At 40.4% G+C, this 22757-nt stretch overlaps 2 protein-coding genes across 2 annotated transcripts; both read left to right on the top strand.

The window, feature by feature from the left end:
* Positions 1–5470: 5470 nt before the first annotated feature.
* Positions 5471–12472, top strand: ap1m2 (adaptor related protein complex 1 subunit mu 2; the record flags this gene model as incomplete). Its single annotated transcript, XM_080849256.1, has 12 exons — positions 5471–5512; positions 6321–6477; positions 6943–7010; positions 9251–9381; positions 9754–9901; positions 10582–10708; positions 11025–11167; positions 11255–11326; positions 11616–11774; positions 11931–12056; positions 12280–12355; positions 12450–12472. 12 exons carry the CDS (start codon positions 5471–5473, stop codon positions 12470–12472), a joined length of 1272 nt encoding a protein of 423 aa, XP_080705382.1.
* A 940-nt stretch (positions 12473–13412) lies between these two features.
* On the top strand, positions 13413–15639 carry cdkn2d (cyclin-dependent kinase inhibitor 2D (p19, inhibits CDK4)). Its single transcript, XM_080835047.1, has 3 exons — positions 13413–13538; positions 13964–14157; positions 14693–15639. Exons 2-3 carry the CDS (start codon positions 14017–14019, stop codon positions 15062–15064), a joined length of 513 nt encoding a protein of 170 aa, XP_080691173.1. The 5' UTR covers positions 13413–13538; positions 13964–14016; the 3' UTR covers positions 15065–15639.
* The last annotated feature ends 7118 nt before the right edge of the window (positions 15640–22757 follow it).

Here is a 22757-nt window from a genome sequence, read left to right as displayed (position 1 = left end):
GAAGTGATCATGAAAGAGGAACTATGGTTGCAGGTTTTATTGCAGCGATTCTTCCTTCCTTCCTTGTTTTGTGCAGTCAGCACAGTCTGTAATCATAACATATGGGAATTAAGAGTCACCTCTTGCTTGCATCCACTCAAAAATTACACATTAGTTTGTTTGTGTTTACATTGTACTCCTCATAATGTTAACATCTTGATATTCTTTGTCCTATTTTTTTGGTTTTGGATTCATTCTGGATAAACAAATACTACACAAATCTACACAAGAAGACTGTAAGCCAGACAAAGCCTTGGAATACTACACAAATCACACATTGGTTTTGCTACCACATCCTCATATTCCCAATACATTTCATTTGGGGACAATGGCTTCTCTTGATGAAGGAGCAACCAAGAGAAGCAATGACTGCACAGTCATTTTTAAGATTCCAATCAAGTACACGCGCACCCATGGAGAAGATGTACTGATTGATGTTATCCTGAGTACAGAGAGTATCATTCGACCTAATATGCTGCAACACAAATGAATGGCATCTGGCAAAACCAGAATGGCTCCGGAACATTCCGGAAACAGGGTGGGGGTGGAGGTGTGTCGCTGGAGCAACAGAATATAGGAAGAGCATCGTTATCAGCAGCATCACTTATTGATTTGTCATCTGGAACGTTCTGGATTCACTGAAGTGGATTTTTTAAAATATGTGTCTGTTGTCAAGGTGTGTAAATGATGTGAAGGGTTTCGTGTGACAGGTAAGCTGTGCTTGTTAAAAGAAAAGCGGAAGGCACTTTGAGAACAGGAAAAACTGGCTCTTTTTTCCATCCTGGTCCGGAACAAAGCTGATTAATATCAATATCAGTCCTCCTCTCCGACTGTAGAAGCAACAACAGTGGTTACATTTACACACCAGTAGATTAGCTTTGGAACCTCAGGGTGACACTATCTTTGCCATCTCTGATACTTCCGTGTCGTCTTGATACGGTTACGCAAACCTTTCCCATTGGTCAGTTCTCAAACAGGGCAGTGACAGGACCTCACGCCACTGAGGCCATGGGAGGAGTTAGCAAAGATGCTACGTGTCTGGTGTCTTCATTCACACATAATCAGCATGGTTGTCATTCAAGACAGAGTGCCAAAAAAGACAATAAAACCTGTTTGTGGGGAGGTCAGACTGGGGAGAACTCATATTGACACAATGATGAGGAGACTGGAATTTACCTCTGTCATAATGGTGTGTTCACCTGTCTTACTGTCGGATGAGCATGTGTGTTGTTGGCAACAGGGAACAGGTGATACTCTGGAGTCCAGCAGTATCCCCAGCCCTCACTTTCAAGACACAAACACACACACACACACACACACACACACGCACGCACGCACGCACGCACACACGCACACACACACACACACACACACACACACACACACACACACACACACACACACACACACACACACACACACACACACACACACACACACACATATTATGAAAAATATATTGAGCAATGTAAGATGTGTTATGAACAAATAATATAATAGATGCATGTCTACTGTCTATAGCATTAATCAGTATTTTAGGCAGTCATTGCGCATTCATTTGGCAGACACCTTTACCCAAAGTCATTCACAAGTAGCAAACTGAGACGATAACAGAGATCAATCACTAAAACTGTCTTTTGATTCATTGATCTACTGTTTAGTCACACAGTATGTACAATACACTGCTACCAAGGGAAAAGCCCTGTCGACAAGCAGTCTACAATAAAGCTGGGAGTGTTGTGTTTGACGTCGCAACAAGTCCCTCTACTGTATAAACAACTGTGTGATCCTGTGTCATAAAGACGTTATCACACAAGGCTAATGTTGACTTACTGATGAGACAGGACTAAAATATACACACAGATGCTCACACTTCCTCGTACAATAAAACAACTCGAAATGTCTCAAAATATGGTCAAGTTCAGTCAAACTGACATTGCTCTGATAACTTCTGCCTTTCCAGATACACCTATGTGTAACGGCCTCAATAACAGAGGGAGGAAATAGAGAAATAATAAATAATAAAAGATAAATAAAGAAAATGTTTTTATAGACTGAAATAGAGACAATAAAGAGAACAAGATCAGTCAAAGGTTCAAGTCAGTTATCAGTAATATAAGAATGTTCTGATCTGAGGAGTTTGATATGGCTAGTGTCTTGTTGCAAGCAACACAATCCAACACTCACTTCTCAATCTTCCCATTTCACTGAGACAGTCTCGACCTGCCTCTACAGGTCAGCAATGGCATCTGTGAAAAGTACCGCTGGCCTGTTGAATGTATGTACAACGCTGGTCCCAATCCAATACTCTTCAGAATGACCCCTTACACTCAATTAATAATAAAATGAACTAAACACCCTTGGTAAATTCTGACAGTCGACTGAACATTTACATTTACATTTAGTCATTTAGCAGACGCTTTTGTCCAAAGCGACGTACAAGGGAGAACAATCAAGCTAAGAGCATTAAAAAACCTGGTGTAACAATAAATATTGCTTATAAAACGACATAGAAAGAATAAAAAAAAGAAGTGCGGGCCTGTTGCTGCTTAAGTGCAGGTTGAGCCAAGGTGCCAGTTTAGGAAGAGAGGTGCTCTTTGAAGAGTTGGGTCTTCAAGAGTTTCTTAAAGGTAGGGAGGGACGCTCCTGCTCTGGTAGTGCTAGGCAGGTCGTTCCACCAACGTGGAACTACAACTGAGAATAGTCTGGATTGCCTTGTTTGCACTGGGGGCAGTGCCAGACGACGCTCACTGGATGAGCGCAGCGTCCTGGGTGTGACATTTGCCCTTACAAGAGCATTTAGGTAGGTGGGAGCAGACCCAGTAAGCACTTTGACTGAAGGAAAATAATCTGCTTTCATAGGTGACTCCATGCTGTTGCCCAGCAGTAGAGTAGTCTTGGTGACTGGAGGGTGACTATCATAATGTACAGTACAGCACAGAGGCCCTGAGGAACTAAAGGCTTTAGTGTGGACTAGGACAGAAGATATGGGGGGACAGAGAGAAAGGCTGCTGGCCCAAAGAGAGTCCAGGCCAGGCCAGGTGTTCCCACTCACTTAGAACTGGGTCAAAGCACAGACAACCCAAACACAACGGCAATCAGACCTCTTATCTTAACAAAACGTTGGTGTGTTTCTTTGTAATTGGACCCAGATAAGATGTTTATCTTAATTCTGCTGCAGAAAAAAAAATGTGTCCGCCACACAGAGAAGTACAGTATCGCCTTGAGTAGAATCACGTATGGGCAGATATGACAGGATACGTCCACACAGCTCAACTATACATCACATATGGGCAGATATGAGCATGGAGGAGGAAATAAGAAGTTCAGCACAGAGGAAGGAAGGTGTATTTGTGTATTTTAGTACATTTCAGTCAAAATCTCGTGATTATTACCACAGGCCATTCAGAAAACAAGTTAGTTTCTAGGGGATTTATTTTGATGGCGAAAATGGGTGGCGAAAACGTCAAACCCATCACTTCGGCCTGGCTCACAACTTTGTGAACATATCAGTTGAGCCATTGCACAGTGGTCACACCCAGATTTATCACTGATTGTGTATTTATAGCTCAGATTGAAAATCAGCCTCCAGACCGTGTGTTGAATGACTCACTGCCAGGACCACAATGCCTGGGCTGACATTGACATGACTGGGTGTAGTGTTGTTGTCTCTAAGTGTGTGGCACAAACAATACAACAAAGGAAGGCAATAATTTCTTCATATTCAGAACAGAGTCTGTTTGTTGTGCAGTTGGGAATGTTGGGAGGGGAAACAAAGATGGTTTATTTCTATATGCTTTATGAACAGAGTCTAGAAACATCTCATCCCATGTCTCAAGAAGGGCAAACCACTTTTGTTTGAAATAGGCTTCCAAGAGATTTCCCTCTCTTTTGGTCCTCTGTCTGTCTATTAGGGGGGAGGTGGGTGGATGGGCGGGGACCATAGCAGAATAGTTAACATGCGTGTAATAAGGGGGATTAGTGCTTGACAAGCAGAACCTCATGACACGGCACAGCAGGGAGGCTTTTGTGTTCTGCTACTTACAAGTATACAGACACACACACACACACACACACACGTTTGAGGATCGTGTAGATACAAGATGTCACTGGTAGCATATTATTATTATCAGATCTTTCACTCCATAGTCTTTATATGACAGCGATCAATGTGTGCACCAAATTCTCCCAAATGGCTTATAAACACCCTTTAGCGCACATCTCTGTAGCTACAGTGTGAGATTTAGGAGGGAAAAGCGAGGTTTGACATTGTTCAGGGATGGATGCTAAAGTGCTTTTTACTTTTGTCGTTGCTTACCAAAAACACAGCAGTGTTTGTTGTGCTGCAGAAGATTAAAGACAACATAGGAATTAAGACTTGAAATAACGTCATATCATTTCCACAAATACCCTCCTTTTTAACGGCAACTTTTATGTGAACCTAATTGAATAGATGGCTATGGTTAAGATCCGGTTGAACTCTTTGAATTTACAGTGTGAACCTTTAGACTGTAGCGTCATCCTGAGGTCGTCCATGGAACTAAAATTCAAGGCCCGATGCACACTGCCTTCGTTACCTGTATTCACACCACCGACGTTTCTGCCGAATTTGCCTTTGATAATGGCCGTCAGTTTAGCATCATCCATTGTTTATGAATGCTCCAAAAAATGAAGACCAGAATGTTGACCAGTTGTATAGCCTACTATTATATTTGCACAGTTGACATTTAGAGAGAGAGAGAGAGAGATCAAAGGAAAACTACTAACGTATCGATATATTGCAATTGAAGCCTACATTGGGTTACTATAGCCTATGCATGTAGCCTTTACTTTCCCCTTTACTAACATCCAATCGCTAAAATGTATATAATATTTATAGCCTATTCCTGTCATGTTTGTGACACATTGCCAGACATCGAAACTGCAGTGAAAGATGTCAGTTGTAATGTTGCTGGTATAATGTAAATATGACTATTAAAACATCCTTTTACCGGCTACCACGCTTACCTCACGCGTGAAAAAAACTCTACATTGCTCGCGGCAATAACGGCACTGTAGCTGACCCCATCCGAGCTAAAGGCCTATTAATCTAAACTAACTTGTATGATGTCAATTCGACAAAAGTGAAACCACAAACGACATAGTCTGTATAAGGCCTTAGTATTTAAATGTACGCTATTGTTCACGACCGGGAGCAGGACCGCTACTTCACATGGCCAGCACTTCTATTGGTACAGGTGATGCTGTAAATGTTTTACCTGTCGCACGATGACGTCAGCACGCAATAGAGGAAAAGGAACCGAAGAGTCCATGATGTGTTAGATACCTGTCGAAAATTGAAACATTTTGTATGGAACAATTGTAGTGTTTAACTTAATGGTTAAACTTAATGTATTACTTTTAGTTGGTCTATAAACACTTCAGTAATAGAATGTCGGCTTCAGCAGTGTTCGTGTTGGATTTGAAAGGAAAGGTAGGTAGCCTAATCGTGCATACTTCTATATTGACGGTGACAGTTGATAACGATTGCAGACTTTTTTTGTTTCACTGGAGATCACTTAAGATTTTCTACTTCTGACATATAAAGTGTGGTGTTGGTTTAAAACGTAGGCTACTTACTCTTGCATCGCATTAATAAAAACAATCGTTTACTGATGAAGTCATCGACGCTCCACGTATTATAATAGACCTCACTTCCGTGACTGGTAAATGGAATTTGAAGGACCCGAAGAAGAACAACCTTTCAAGGGCAACCCTTTTCCATAAAGTTAAAACATCTGACATTTAAATCACAAACATTTCTGTCCTCGTATATAGCCTATATGAAAATGACCCTCCTATGTCCAGTATTAAATGTTAACTAAATGTTTTCATGTCTGCATGCATTTGGTAAAGTAAAAGTTTTCATAAAGCAAACTGAAAGTTTAAAGGAGCTTAAGTCTTATAAACAAGGAAATGATTGCATGAATACAGAAGTGATACAAAGGCTGGGTATTTAACCAGGCCAGACTGCGATGTAACATGACCCCGCGGTGTAATGAATGGGAGCAGGGAGGAACAGGAGCGCAGCCTCTCAGGTGATTCCAGCCTGCCACAGGCGTAGGTTCAAGACGGGTAACATGTAGTCCTGTAGTTATTGGGACCTAAGCGTAGGTTCAAGACATGTAACATGTAGTTATAGGGAACTTAACGTTATGAGCTGTTGCAACACAAATATTAATTCATTGGATGTGTCATATTCTCTCATGTCAGTGAAGACTGCAAACCCATTCTGCTTTCAGGTGCTGATATGCCGGAACTACAAAGGCGAGACAGACATGTCAGAGATCGACCACTTCCTGCCCCTGCTGATGGTTCAGGAAGAAGAGGGCCTCCTCTGTCCTGTCCTAACTCACGGCAATGTCCACTTCCTGTGGATCAAGCACAGCAACCTGTACCGTATCCTCCTCAAGGAAATAATAACTGCTCTGTCTGATCTGTCTGTCTACCAACGTCTAATCTTAGTGATGTTAAACACTGTGATTCCCTAAGTTCTGATGCACATAAATGTTAGATGGATTTGTATCATTATTGTCTGTCTGATCCACTTTATGTTAGTGATCAAAAGAGGAATCAACAGGACTGGTTTGATGTTTTCAGAGTATGATGATGAGCAAGAATCAATCTCCTCCAGATGTTCACCCATTTAGACACTTACATTTAGACATTTAGCAGAAACTTTTATCCAAAGCAACGTACAAAGTAGAAAACAATCAAGCTACAATCAATAGAGACCTAGTGTGATCTTGTTGCCATTACATTTCTCTACATATCCCAAAATGAGCTTAGAGACAAGGTCAGTGATGCCAAATGTCAATTCTAAGAAAACCGTAAACTATTGTATGTCCTTGAGTTGATGATCAGTGGTGGCTACTACCAACAAGAACGCCAATGCTTCCTTGGTCTACGCCTTCTTGTATAAACTTGTGGAGGTGAGTCCCCATTACTGTAATCCACTGCATAGTAAAGTCAATTTTTTTTATAAAGCGCAAAAAAAACACACTGACCAAAGTGCTGTATATATATATTTTTATATACAGTGCCACTTGAAAGTATGTGAACCCCTTGAGCACTTAAGAGTTTTCTGTTGTTTTACCATGAATTTTCATTTTTTTTCATCACCAAGTTTCCATAGATGAAATGTCAGGTTTATGTTTATCATTTGCATGTACTTGTTTCGACGGAATGGTTTGAGTAGCCAAAAAACTACATGAAATTAGTGTATTTTCAAAAGTAAGTGAACCCCAGCTTTATTGGTAAAGTCAAGCAGGTAACAGATTCGGTGAAACATATTTGGGTGCTTAATTAGTCAATTAAGCAAACCAATCAACTGAGACATCCTTAGGAAAAGGGTTGGGCAACACAGATTAAAAGAGCGAGGAAACCAACCAAACTATTGTAGTGCCAAGGTGTACACACGCAGATCAACAATGCTGAGGGGAAACGAGATATCCGAGAACATCAGGAAGAAGGTACTGACAGCCCATCAGTCTTGGGAAAGCTATAAGACCATCTCCAAAAGATTCCAGCTCCATCCATCCATCCAAGACAAAGAATTTAGAAATGGAGGGCATTCAACATGACCGCATCTCTGCCTAGAAGTGGACGCCCATCAAGACCATCACCAAGAAGCACCAGAAGAAGAATAAATCGGTAAAAGTCAACCCACACATCACCTCTAAAGAGTTTTGGACCTCTCCGGCAGCATCTGGGGTAAATGTACATGGGTCTACAATCAGACGAAAATTGAATAGACATGACATTCATGATCGGGTTGCTAGAAGGAAGCTTCTGCTCTCAAGAAAGAAAAAACTGCCCGTTTCAACTTTGCCAGAGAGCACTTGGATAAACCAAAGGCCTTCTGGAAGTCCCTTCTTTGGACAGATGAGTCAGAGATAGAATTATTTGGTCACAATCAAAACCAACAATTTTCGTCTGATTGTAGACCCATGTACATTTACCCCAGATGCTGCTGGAGAGGTCCGAAACTCTTTAGAGGTGATATGTGGGTTGACTTTTACCTGATTTATTCTCTTTCTGGTGCTTCTTGGTGATGTTCTTGATGGGCGTCCACTTCTAGGCAGAGATGCGGTCATGTTGAATGCCCTCCATTTCTAAATTATTTGTCTTGGATGGATGGATGGAGCTGGAATCTTTTGGAGATGGTCTTACAGCTTTCCCAAGACTGATGGGCTGTCAGTACCTTCTTCCTGATGTTCTCAGATATCTTGTTTCCTCTCGGCATTGTTGATCTCCTTGGCCCTACAGTAGTTTGGTTGGTTTCCTCTCTCTTTTAATCTGTGTTGCCCAACCCTTTTCCTAAGGATGTCTCAGTTGATTGGTTTGCTTAATTGACTAATTAAGCACCCAAATATGTTTCACCGAATCAGTTACCTGCTTGACTTTACCAATAAAGCTGGGGGTTCACTTACTTTTGAAAACACACTAATTCCATGTTTCCTGTAGTTTTTTGGCTACTCAAACAATTCCCTCGAAACAAGTACGCGAAATGATAAACATAAACCTGACATTTCATCTATGGAAAATTGGTGATGAAAAAAAATTAAAATCATGGTAAAATAACAGAAAACTCTTAAGGGCTCAAGGGGTTCACATACTTTCAAGTGGCACTGTATATATATATGTATTCATGCACCCTGTAATGTACGATTGTATTATAAAGTGTTTTATGTATAATGGTCACTGATATATATATTTCTCTTTTTCCTTTAAACCCATCTTCAAGCTGTTACTCTTTAAGACCTGTTGTTAATCAATTACCACATTGGGCTAGGTCATATGAGTTTGTCCTTGTGGAAGCAAGATGTCAAAAGTATGACAGAAAACTACACGGAGGATAGAATGCAAGGAAAGGTTTTTAAGATGTGTCGGTTCATAGATGAAGGTTAAATCGAAGGTAGCCTCCATTAGGTTGAGCACTCTCTGGTTTTTCTGTCAAAAAATCAGAGGGTAACAAAAGGGTAATGATTTGAATTCTGTCTGCGCAATTATTGCAGTGATTCAGGTGTTTTTCTTAACATTCTTAACTAAATTTATATCTTATAAAAATGTGAACGGAGGACTTTCAAACGACTTTTACCATTTCACCAGGAAAACTACATATAGGCTGCATAAGTTTAAGATGAACATGACATTGTTTTTACTTCTACAGGTGTTTACTGAGTATTTCACGGAGCTGGAGGAGGAAAGCATTCAGGATAACTTTGTGGTGGTGTATGAGTTACTGGATGAGCTGATGGACTTTGGCTTTCCCCAGACCACTGACAGCAAGATCCTCCAGGAGTAAGAGATGCCGTTTCTCTCTCTCCCATTCGCATTTCATTTTAGGGTTTCTCTCTGTCCCTCCTCTCTGTCACACAGTCACACTGTCACACAGTCACACACACACACACACACCCACACACACACACACACACACACACACACACACACACACACACACCTACACACACACACCTACACACACACACACACACCTACACACCTACACACACACACACACACACACACACACACACACATACACACACACACTTCATATTCAGGTCAGGTTTTTAAAATATAAGCTAATTATGCATAAACAGACTTCACCTATGTGACCTTTGGACATGCTAGTTTAGTTCTGTGTATCTAACCTGCTGACCCCTGGAACAGATACATCACTCAGGAGGGCACCAAACTGGAGGTGACTAAGGCCAGGGTCCCTAACACCGTCACCAACGCTGTGTCTTGGAGATCAGAGGGCATCAAGTACAAAAAGAACGAGGTCTTCATTGACGTTATAGAGTCCATTAATGTGTTGGTGGGTATCTCTGTTTCCGGAGCATAATTTGTATAATTTGTATTTCATTTAAATGTTACGGATGCACATTACCGCAATACTTGAGTTTTACAGCCAGCAGTGAGATGCAGGACCTCCAGGGTGAAGGAATGGAATGAGAGCCTTAAACAACCCTGGTCAAATTAAGTATGGCAGTGCCCTTACAGCAAAGTAGCCTGTAACAACCTATTTGGTGATGAGTTTATAGCTTACTTTGTACTGGGTCAGGACCTGACATTTGGCCAATAGCTTACAGGATAACTACCCTTATTATTCCAACGGACATGTACCTAAGATTAACTCATCCAAAAAATTGAACAATAATCAAAAACTTGTATTTCATTCGACCAGTTTGTCTTCTCATTGTAAAAGGCAGGCCTGCTATGAAAATTTTCGGTACCACTGAGCTACAGAATTAGAGGCTTGGTGAACCATTGTTTTCTTTTATAGTTGAATATGAATCAGATATGAATGTAATTCTCAGTAATATTCACTTGCAATGAAAAATAGTAAGGCATGCACGGAGACGGTCAGAAGTATTTGCTTTGGTTAGGCATATAAATAGCACTGGGAACCAGGACTTCCTTGTCAGTGCCTGTGATATGGCCCATTGTTATATTCCCAATTATCTTATCATTTATCATATCTGTGTTTTGCCGCAGGTCAACGCCAATGGGACGGTGATGAGTAGTGACATCGTGGGCAGTGTCAAACTGAAGACTATGCTCTCTGGCATGCCTGAGCTCCGACTGGGCCTCAATGATCGAGTGCTTTTTTCACTTACTGGCCGTACGTGTTCACAATGACCTTTTAGGAATTTATACCACTCTGTAGTACGCTGTGTCACGAACGGGTTTGTTTCCATTAACTTCTGATCTTTAAATCAAGTCTAATCTGCCCACTTAGGCATTTTCCTACTTTTAAAGGTCATATGCAAACATAAATCCACTTTTGTGAATAGGAATAGTCATGTTTTATACGACTAGAACCATGCACATCAAAATAATATTTTCCATACTTAAAATCACAATTTGCAGTCTTTTATTGTCAGTGTTGATATCATACGCTCTTAACTTTAGTTTGTATGTATCTTGTGTTTTTGTAGGAGACAAGGGTAAGACCGTGGCCATAGAAGATGTGAAGTTTCACCAGTGTGTGCGTCTGTCTCGTTTTGAGAGTGACCGCACCATATCCTTCATTCCCCCAGATGGCGAATCAGAGCTCATGTCCTACCGTATCAACACTCATGTAAGACTGAACTGACCAAAGAGTCATTCTGCTGCACTGGATGTTTCATTGAGTGACTGTATCAGCAAACTCCATACTCTTCCTTAGGTGAAGCCTCTGATTTGGATCGAGTCGGTCGTTGAGAAGTTCTCCCACAGTCGTGTAGAGATTATGGTGAAGGTACTGCAAGTCACCCCACTATTGTCCTGTGAAGATTGAATGTTTCTGTTATGCCTATTTGAAGTTATATTTAATTTGTTATCACCATGGATACAAAAATAAAATATAGAATCTCTGGGTCAGAACCAAAGGGGTAGAAACCTAAATTAAAGGGACAATAATAAACATTGATTTGTCTTAATTCACTCAACGCAAAGTATAATTGACCTCCCATACTGACTGATTAATCATGATAACCTGTCACTATGATGAGAGTATTTCACACTTACATTTCCTCTTTTGTTTTCAGGCAAAGGGTCAGTTTAAAAAGCAGTCAGTTGCTAATAATGTGGAGGTACGAATCCCAGTGCCCAGTGATGCAGACTCCCCTAAGTTTAAAACGAGCACAGGCCACGCCAAATATGTCCCAGAGAAAAACCTTGTCGTGTGGACCATCAAATCATTCCCTGTGAGTATAACTGCAGGCAGATTATTGTAAACAAAGACCACAGTGGAGCTCCCTCGTCTCCTCCCCAAGTTCATATTTTATGGCCTTCTTGGGATGGCCGGGAATGATCGGAATGACGGAGAGTATGTGCGTATTCTCTTCTTTCCGCTGCTCAAGGGGGGGAAGGAGTTCCTAATGCGTGCTCATTTTGGGCTTCCCAGCGTGGAGAATGCTGAGATGGAGGGCAAACCACCGATCACAGTCAAGTTTGAAATCCCATACTTCACAGTGTCAGGAATACAGGTATTTTAAGTGTGTGCGTGCACGTGTTTGTTTGACAGCAATCAAAATTATGTTTTTATACTTTACCATACCTTTCCTGTCAGGACTGAAGGCTACTTATATAGGCTGTCTGTATATTCATTAAAATGTGAATTAATTATTTAAAAGTTTTATTCTGTGACTGAAATATAATGTCACCATGTAGGCAAAGTAGTTGTGGTTAATCCTATCTTCTCTTTTCAAGGTCCGGTACATGAAAATCATTGAGAAAAGCGGCTATCAGGCTCTACCTTGGGTCAGATACATAACACAAAGTGGAGGTATTAATTGACGAATGGTTCTCCTTTTAAGCCTTTCATATTTTTTTCACCCATGAAATTCTAATACATATTATTATTCTATTATTTTATTCAGATTACCAGCTGAGATCAACCTAGTATGGTGATGATGTTACAACATCCCTTCACCCCAGTCATCTTGAGCAGACCTGGAAGATCAAACTTAACGGATCGTATTACACAAAGATGTTCCTCACTCCTACACACACTCCTATAATCATTTAAATGATCTCTTTGGATATGATATTGAATATTATTTTCCTGTGCAGTTTAACCAGGTAGCCTAGTCCAACTGTTGTGTCTGGGTAGCAACACATAGGGAGTAGTAGGCCTACTAGTTTAGACCTATACTTCACTAAAGTATTGTCTGTTTAAATCACTGGTAGGCTTTTCAGGCCCACTTTTACATTTTTAATATATTTTGTATGAAATTGTCTGGAACAAAAGTTCACGAGTTGTGTTTTAAATGATTTCCACGTGCTATAAGCCTATTAGTGTAATTTACTCGTGCAGAATTAACGTTGTTTTTTTTACACTTAGTCTGTAACAAAATGGGCAACAACTGCTGGTTGGAAATTAAAATGTTTGCTGTCATAAATGATATTTCAATTTGTCATTTGTATTACCAACTGAGTCTTTGACTTTGCTGTGAAGGGGCTTATTTGAGGAGACTTGTGACAAAACGCTGAATCGCGACTTGTTTACAACGTTCGCGTATTAATTTGCCTAATAACCCGCCTTTTTTCCTCCGGCTTCAGAAGTTTACTATCAAAGAATGAAAAGATGAATGAACAACTTGTCGCTACAAATAACGTTCTCAAATTGCCCGCCTTCTACGCTCGCCATTATCATTGGTGGAGAGGCAAGTTACCACGGTGATACTGTAGCAACCATACTATTACTCCGCCCTTTTCTCCGAATGTGGAATGACAGCCGACGTTCCGTGGCTTCTTATTGGTTGAGGTATTTTCATCGACGTTTGTAAAGAGATACTAGAGTAAACTCTTGGCTATTCTCAGCGCGCAAATTAAAGGTACTGCAGCCTTGAAAACACCATATTATTTGTTGTGATTTATTTGAAAAGCAGACATAAACAATTACCAGAGAACTAAAAAGGAAACCCAACGGTCGCAATATCTACAAAACAGGCAAAGGAGTGAACAAGGTAAGAGGGCACTGCTGTCGTAGCTGATTATTTGTTTCGTTTCCCTATTTTTAAAAACCAGTTAGCCCGACTGCTAGTAAACGTTAGCCAGCAAAGCTAGTTTACTACACTATCTTCTCATTATTTATTTTAGTTTTCTTTTCGCTTCTTTTTACCACTACTGTCCTTGTGGGTGAATATTATTTTTGCCACCGTAGTTTTGAAAGATAACATCACGTTTGATAGCGTGACAGCTTGTTGAATGAAATGGTGTTAGCTAACTATCGTTAGCTGAGTAGCTAGCTGCCAAGCTAAATAGTTAGCAAAAATAAGCGCATTTATAGCTTACGTTAGCTAACTTTATCTAGCTCGACACGAATCCTGGTTAACTTAGGTAAACATGTTCAAACAGTTTGATTCAATTCGTTTTTTTATTACTTTGACAGGTCTCCTGTTGTATGTCGTAATAGCAAGCTGTCGAGAGCAGAGACTTGCCACCATGGTTTTAAGTGAGAATGATGCTGGCAAGGGCTTGACCACTGCCGCTGCGAAAGGGAACACAGCCGAAGTGCGACGGATGCTGGAGGAATGCCGGGTACATCCAGACACGGTCAATGAATTTGGCCGGACCGCATTACAGGTGAAGTATTTAATCATTTACAATGTGTGACCTTTTAGTCCGCTTCGTAGCTGAAAAGTCATGGTGAACGAGTAACGTGATAAAAGCCATCACGTTACCAGTTAGCACCTGAGTGGGCGTTGGCCGAAGATTAACGTTTGCTAATAACTATACGTTACATACTCACAAGGAATGACCTAATTACTTTGTTGCAAGTATACCTCCCTGAACTTGTCGAAAGCAATGCATTCCTCTAACTGTTAGTTGATTTTGTGATGTTTGATTATTATAACGTTTTGACTTTTAGGACCCACTCAATACCTTGTGATGTTGATATTTGTCCTTATTTGTCGGTGTCGGTGCAAACTGTCGGTGGCATATGAATACATCATTTTTTTTTTTTTTTACAATGTCAGATAGAACCTTATACTATTGGTATCGATTTGCAGATTTGTTTCCTTTGATTTTTGATTTTTTTATATCTAAGAGCGACAAAATGTAGATAGAATATAACAGAGATATTCTAAAAGACTATTATTTTTTCCACCGTCTGCAGGTTATGATGATGGGGAATACAAACGTAGCGTGTCTACTGTTAGAGCATGGTGCGGACCCCAACATCCAGGACCGTTTTGGTGTGACCCCTGCCCACGATGCCTCACGCGGTGGTTTTCTTGATACCCTTCGGGCTCTGGTGGACTTCGGTGCGTCGGTCAACGTTCCTGACAGCTCAGGTGCGCTCCCCATCCACATAGCCATCCGTGAGTGTTACAGAGACGTGGTGGAATACCTTGCACCGCGGTCCAATCTCAGCCATCACAACACGAGTGGGGAGACGGCCCTGGATGTGGCCAGGGCCTCCTGCACACCAGACGTGGTGGAACTGTTGGAACGTCAGTTGGAGTCTAGCTTGACTTTCAAGTCATAGCAGAAAACACGGGGAGTTTCATGTATCCCTTCCTCTCATTATTTTGCTTTTTGGTGAAATTTCATATATAGGATTTGTAATAATGTGTATCCTTAGATTTTTGAATCCGTTGTGGTAGTTTGATAGCCTTATGGTAGCCTATAGTGTGAACACTTGTGGAAGAAGTGACACATCTTTGTTTTTGCACAGAGTACCATAGAGGGTACTGCAAACCTCAACTCATTTGGGAGTTTGCCATGCACATTTGTAGATTGACAAATTGTCCTTGTTTTTTTTTTTCCTTGTCCATCTTGTCTACACTCACCCAAGTAGACATTTGAACTGTGTTTGTTTTGTTTTGTTTTTTTGAAAATATGAAATGACAGCTGCACTCCTCTTTTGGATGGTTTTGCAGTTTGCACTGATGAATTTGTAGCAACCGATGCTTCTTGCATTGTTTCTTTTTCTCTTTTTTTAAGATTTATGTGTTTTGTTTCTTGTATATAAAATGTATGAATTTATATGTACTATTTATTGAAATATTGTACATAGCAATTTTATGTTTACCACTGTGGAATGCTTATTGTTATTTATGAAAATACACCTAAACCCTAAAATAATTTGATGTATTCACACTTCATCATTTCTTTAGAACACAAATAAAATATTGTCCATATTTCTTCATTCTGAGTTGTTCATTATCACTGCAGATTGTCAAAAAGGAAACATAGTACTTCGTCAAGTAGATACAGAAGTCACAAATAGAGGTACTAAAGGACACTAGGTGTATATGGTATAGTGGAGGCACTTTTTGTAGGAAGTTATAGTGTACATTCTTTTGGTTATATTTCCAGCAAACAGCCAGTAGCTGAGCTTGGCAAAAATGTTTTCTGTTGTCGTTGCCTGTAAACAAGCTTTAGCCCAATTTTGTTTGCTGATGTTATGTAAAGACTCACAAATGATAACCTGATTGAAGTGTCCTCACATGAATTAAACTGTAAAAGCAGGAAACACTGGATCCCAGCAATGGACACAGATTTCTGGTTCTTTGGCCATATGGGGGTCATAAAGTCAGTTTATCATAGGACCTCTCTGAGGTTTTCACAACAAAAGCCTTGCATTGTGTACAGTAATAACTCCCCCCCCCCCCCCCCCCCCCCCACTAGAATCTCACACATCTGAGATTATCCATCACATCAGCTGTTATGAGGGAGAAGCCGATTCCCGTGTTGTGTATGCAAGCCTGCTACAGAGTTAACCTGTAGTGACTGTCACTGTATCAGATGACCAACACGAGTTAGTTGGGTCACAGGAAAGAGCAGGAAAGAGCAATAACATTAGATTGTTTTATGGAGATATAATTAAATGGAGATTAGGGTTATAGGGTTGTATACCAGACATTATATTTATAGGGTTATATACCAGACATTATATTTTCATTTTCTGTCTTGGTCTCTCTTTCTCTTTCTCTCTTGGTCTCTTCTGCTCTGCCCCCCCACTCCCCTGTATCTCTCCTTCACTCATCCCTTCATCTCACTCTCATTCACTCACTCATTCTGGGTCTGTTTTAAGGTTCTTTGCATGTATTTAACTTTCTTTGGTTAATTGGCAACCATTTAATTCAAAACTTTAGTTTGGTCTGTGTCATGGAACAACAAAGTTATTGTAAGAATAAGCTGTTTTCATTCAGCAAACATACTATTTTTCTTGTGCCATGCCTAAATGCTGATTTAATATCTAGACAAATATTGCATAGTGCACGGTAATGTTACAATACTAGTATAATTCAATGGAGTCAGAATAATGAGTGTTAGTGATCTTACAAAGGAGGTGATTGATCATCATATGAAATTGCTATGGTAATATTGATTTCTCTAATGCACATTTCTCCCTCATACGCAAAATAGGCCTTCTAGTGTAATTGCTTTCATCAGTGGTAATCAGGACTGCTTTACATTTGCAGTGATGGATTTGATCAAACCACCCTTTTACACTGTAAGCAGTAGTGTGTTAATCACAGTGCCTTTCTGCTTGTTCAAGACACTTAACATAATGACCTTTTATGGTTTTGGTCTGGTTTTCATACTTCCCCTCAGGAGTAAATAATGTGTTGAATACGTTGGTAGAAACTGAACAATTGAATAGCGAAAATATACTTAGAATACAGTTCACAATATTACTAGATGTTAAAGAATAGGTTTAGCCACCTCTAAGGACAATGGTGAAATCTGATACCTAAAATAAGATAGTTCCTCTGTTTAGAAAACATTTGCATACAATTATGCTTCCTTGTTTGGACTTGTCCATATAGTGTCACTATGGTTTAACCAGTTTAACCATTCTACTGTAACCACAAGAGGGCCCACAAACCTCGGAGATGATGTAACCTGTTCTTGGAATAACAAAAACTACATTATTCTTGTTAGACAAAAGCTTTACTGATATTTACTGAACCTGTGGGGTTAACAGCAACAGCAATGTTCAATTGTAATGTCCTTTACTCAACCAGGTTGGCATAACTGAAGAAAGTACATAGAGCGCTTTCCGCAACGCAGAAATACACAAAAACTCCCTGCAGTAGGAGTAGGAATGTGCAGTGTAATGTAACAAGGAATTGACTATTTGACGTTTGCTAGTTTTGCAAAGAGGAAATAGAGAATACAAATTGTGTTTAGTGGGTTTTGAAGGAAATCCTGACAATTCCAATCTCACAATAAGGATGTAAAAGATGTTAACAAATGCTGTAAGGTTGTGTGACACATCAAACACACTTATTGGCTCTTTATGTCTTCATAGTGGACAAAATGTGCCCAGTGCATACAATCATTAATTCCATTTTATTACCACACCAATATTTGCAACATGTTATATTTTTGAGTGGTTGGTTTTGCCTTCCTCTCGAAAGGCCTTGAAGCCACATGTCAATGCAAACATATATGCCTGAAGGTTATATGCAGGTTCAAAGAAAGCAGCTGAAACCTTGTTGAAATATTTGGCTAAAGACCTGAGAGTAAGTTGCCACATTCCCTTCCTCCCCTGCCTTCTTCCCAGACAGCACTACGCATGGGAGAACATGTTCTTTGGCGCCAGTCTCCACTTAGAGATTGTTTTGGTGGCATTATGTGCAGTGATCAACTACTTATGTAAAAGCTGAATATGTAATTATGGCATAAGACCAAACAATTCTCATGAAGGGTGTTATATTAGTTGGATTATCCTCCACCCACCATAATAGAATAGAACAGAATGGTATAGAACAGAACTATGAATTTGATCTTAATCTTTTTTGTGATTGACAATTTGTATTTGTTTTTAAACGTTTGTACAGGTTACCATTCATAGGTCAAAGCATGAACATGGTATAATCATCACATACAAAGTTATGCACCAGTGCTTGTATACACTATATGTACCATCGCAACATAATTCAAATAACCACATAAATACAAATGTTCTAAACCTTCAACAAAGAAAAAGACATAAGGCTAAGGAAAAAGGGAAAAAACTGAAAATATAAAAAACTGAAAACACAGACAAAACAAGACAATAACAAATAGCATTTACAAAAAAACAAAAAAAAACAGGGAGGAGGGAGGCTGCGCTAGAAGATGAACCAGAGAGCACCTATGTTGTGTGTTAGTAGGGGGGAGTTGAGCCTGCAGCACATCACTGAGAACCATTTAAGTATTGTAGAAACTTTTGCCACTTAAAAAAGTACCAATCTAACCTGTCCAACAGGGTAAATGATACCCGCTCATATGCAGCAACTGTGGTAAGGGCATTATACCAGTCTGTAATTGATGGGGCATGGGCTGACTTCCACTGTTGGACTAGCAGTTTCCTACCTAGCATGATGGCTGTCTGGACCCATTCTGCATAGACTGAGGCAATGTCATTTGTCAGTATAGATGGGTCTCCTAGAAGGTATAGGCGAATGCAAAAGGGAACCTCTAGGCCTACAACTTTCTGAATGCACTCATGAACTGATGTCCAGAAGTCTTGTACTTTTGGGCAGCTCCACAGCATATGAATTAGTGTGCCTTCTTCTGCACACTTCCAGCACCCTGGGTCAGTAGTGAGCTTGACCCTGTACAGTTTGAATTTGATCTTAATCTTAACTGAAACTTCTTACATTGACACGTGCACTGTTTCATCTAGTGCGTATACGATATTTACGACTCAATCCACATCATGATGTGCCTTCCCGCCCAGGGCGACTTGTGGACACTGAAAGAAAAGAAAGAAAGTCCTTGTGTGGTAATGGGGTCGCCGGTGGGTTAACACAGAACATGTTGGACACACGAACAATGGTTGTGTTGTTTGCTGAAGGCTTTCAGAGTCAAAAGCTCACCTGTCTCATCTTGCAACTAATCCCTTGGCAGCACCTTCCCTGTTTCTGACTCTGTTTTTTGTCCCTGTACGTTTGCTTAGGTGTAGTGTGTGGGTTGGGAAGAGAGAAAGAACGACATCATCACTCAGTCATGCATTAGGTGCCTGCATGGCAGTTCAGTCTCACTAGTTCATGTGGTATTTTATTGCGGATACATTTTTGTCTACACCGTCAGACCTTGAAGGTTTATAAGAGGTAGGTATGGTGGCAGTATTGAGGTTGAGAGGTGTGTTCATGAGTCACTTGTGTCAAATGTATGACATCCACTAAACTGCTTCCCTCTTGTTTGTACACTCAGGGTTAAGGGTTTACAGTCATCTGGGACTTCAGTTCAACATTTGTTCCAGTTGGCCATAACATTCCTCTCTGTGTTGTTATCTCAGGGGCACCCCTTTATCACTTATCTAGCTCAGTTATTATAGAACACAACCATGATTACCGTCAGTTATTATATACTCCAGGGCTCTGTTCCAGGAACACTGATGATTCACCACCTTCTTCCCATCTCTCTTTTTTGTTGTTACATATGGGTACACAAAGGTCTATAGCAGGCACTACTCAAAAAGTACGTATACAAAGACTACTTAACACAAAAACATCAGATGTCCTGTTAGTTGGCTCAAATTTCTGCCAGTTCTTGGATCCGACCCGCGGTCATTTCCCAAACCCACCTCTTCTCCCCCCGTCTCATCTCCTGTCTAAACCTTCACTATCCTATCTGATTAAAGGCAAAAAGCCAAAAAATAAATCTTAAATATAAAAAAAAAAGATTTACTGTGAAACCATCCCTCCATAGACTAACAGAGCAGAGTAAAACACCTTGGGACAGGAGACACACCTTTACATTTTGGTATGAATCCCGGTGATGACTGGACTCCAGCCAAAACCAACCCACGAGCACCACTAGTCTTTGCTGTGTGTTGTCTGAGCCTCTTTGTGAGCTACACCCTCTTAAGGCATGGGATTGGATTAGCATCAAATACACTCAGTTCACTAATCATTCTCACACACATTTACATCAAATCCCTTCCAGCTCTCTCCAGACTTGTCTGTTGTAATATGTCAGTCACCGCAAGACTGAACCAACCCTCCTCCCGAATTCCTTTAATAACCTGGGTGTAAATGTTTGTCCTGTGCCTGATCTCTGTGACCCGTCAGTTCTTCTGTTAAAACAGCGTTCTTCAACTTGCACAAGAGTTCACTCCTCCACACCACACCGCAAATAAAGGATGCGGAGATGTTTGATGATGTCATCAGCCTTCCTGTGAACCTCTCATTATGACATCATGTGAATGGGAGTTCTCACTCATACAACCTGTTCAGCTGTCACATCCCAAACAATGTTTGTTCAGTTGTGCTCAAATATCCTCATGATTCATTGTCATGTTTTTTTTTTCCATTTTTATTTCAGTGAGGTACCTCTTTTTATACTTATACTATCTGATTATCTTGGTTTTGTCTAGAAAATTTTGCTTTATAAAAGTTGAGAGGAGCTGAATTGTGTTGTCGTAAAGATAGGTGTTTCCCTGGCTGGCACTAGAGGGCACACGAGATGTTCCGAGTCAACTTGGAGGGTTAAAAGTGCTTTGTCACAGCCGTAGTGTTTAGGCAATGTTATTCATATAAGACATTTTGAGAATCTCTTGAACCAGTTGATTTTTCATCTACCCACAGTGCTATATATTAAATAATAATAAATAATACATGTGATTAGCACTCTTATATACTCTACATATAATACCATTGAGCTTGCTACAACAGTAACATTACTTTTTTTCCCCACTACTATATATGAATGGAGTCAAACTTCTAAAAACTTGGTCAAGCATTTGAGGGCGGAGTCGGATTGTTCTTTCCCCTGAGAGATTATTCATTTGCCCTCTTCCTCCTTGATTTTCAGGTTTATAATGCCAATGCCAAATAGAGTGTGTAATCTTTACTCAGTTTGTAGCCTTTAGACACATTTGAGTTAAATGAAAAGAAACATCCAAAGTTGTTGAATACATATACTTATATGCAAGTGAGTCCTGAGGTAATTAGAGTGCATTTTCACAGTTTCCATGAACAGACATGTTGTGTGTTATATTCCAAAACACACCATAAAAAATACGTATATGTACATTCAGAACTCATACAACCTTTGTGTGCTTATTGCTCAGTAGCTGCGCACGTCCACCAGAGTACCTCGAACAACGGCCTGACTATCGGCTACAGTTACACAAACATTAAGATTCCGTCCGCTCTCACGTCATGCAGTAGGGAGAAGGCGGAGCCTACAACTGATTAGCACAGCCGTAGCTCTCTGTTGTTCACCAGTTAACCTGCTCTGCACACCTTTGGAAAATTCCACTGGGTGTGTCACTAGGCAGGCGGGCGGGAAGACAGAGGATAGTTCTGTTTGCCTGGTTTCGGCTGTCAGCAGGGGCTGGGACTTTGTTGTCTGGAGATCAGGGAGGTGTGTGTGTGTGTATTCAGCCTCGGCTGGTATCTCTTGCTGTGGAGAAGCAAGAGTGGACATGACACCATGTTTGGGATTCATAGACTGTAATCAGAAACGCAGTGCTCTCTCAGTACTCCGTGGACTCGTGTTAACCCAGTTATCAAGTCCTGTGTAGTCTGTATTAATGGCTTGTAAGGAGCAATACATCAAAAAACAGTCAGGAATTGGGAATTTAGGAATTTGAGAGGAATGAGTTAAGTGTTTGTAATTGTATCACCCAAGGCTGCAGCACATCTACCTGCTTTGAATACCAGTTCTGGAAAAACCTGAACTGCTGTGAGCCCTTTCCAACTTCCCCTTGAGTGTAGTGTGCTGAACTCAGGCACCAAACATTAAACATGAGATATGCTTGATAAAAATGGGGAAGGTCTCAGCTGTGTACGATATCTGGCTTCCCACACAGTAGTCAATCAGCCCTGCTGCTGTTTGCTTTCTGCTGCTGTACTGCTTTGATGTTGGACTGAAGCTCTCAAAAATGAGGAAAAAGAACTCAGGAGAACAAAACAATTAAGAACAACCACAGACCACAAACACATTCTCTCAGAGGCAACTGTTAAGTACTGTTAGTTTCACTCTGCATATTTGTCAGCCAATAAACAACTTCCCAGCCAATGGGTTACCAACCTGGTTTTACCTTCTAATGAGAGAATGGCCCTTCAACAAATGAAATGATAACAAGTGAAATGGCACAGCTATGAAAATGTGCATGGTAAGTTACAAAAATAAAATGTTACAGCAATCATCAGTCTTACTAGCATTGTCTTTAATACCAATAAAATAGTAGTTAAGAACATAAGAAAAATTTCTCTGAGCTTTGATCGAAA

This window comes from Sprattus sprattus, assembly GCF_963457725.1.
Source record: "Sprattus sprattus genome assembly, chromosome: 1".
In the NCBI taxonomy this organism is placed as follows: Eukaryota; Metazoa; Chordata; class Actinopteri; order Clupeiformes; family Clupeidae; genus Sprattus; species Sprattus sprattus.
The sequence above is the reverse complement of the archived record's forward strand: the minus strand, read 5'-3'. Positions and strand labels throughout refer to the sequence as shown.

Excerpts from the sequence above, each read along its gene's own strand:
- cdkn2d (XM_080835047.1), top strand. The coding sequence starts at position 14,017 with ATGGTTTTAAGTGAGAATGATGCTGGCAAGGGCTTGACCACTGCCGCT. Across the intron at positions 14,158-14,692 it reads TTGGCCGGACCGCATTACAG|GTTATGATGATGGGGAATAC; the intron begins GTGAAGTATTTA and ends CACCGTCTGCAG.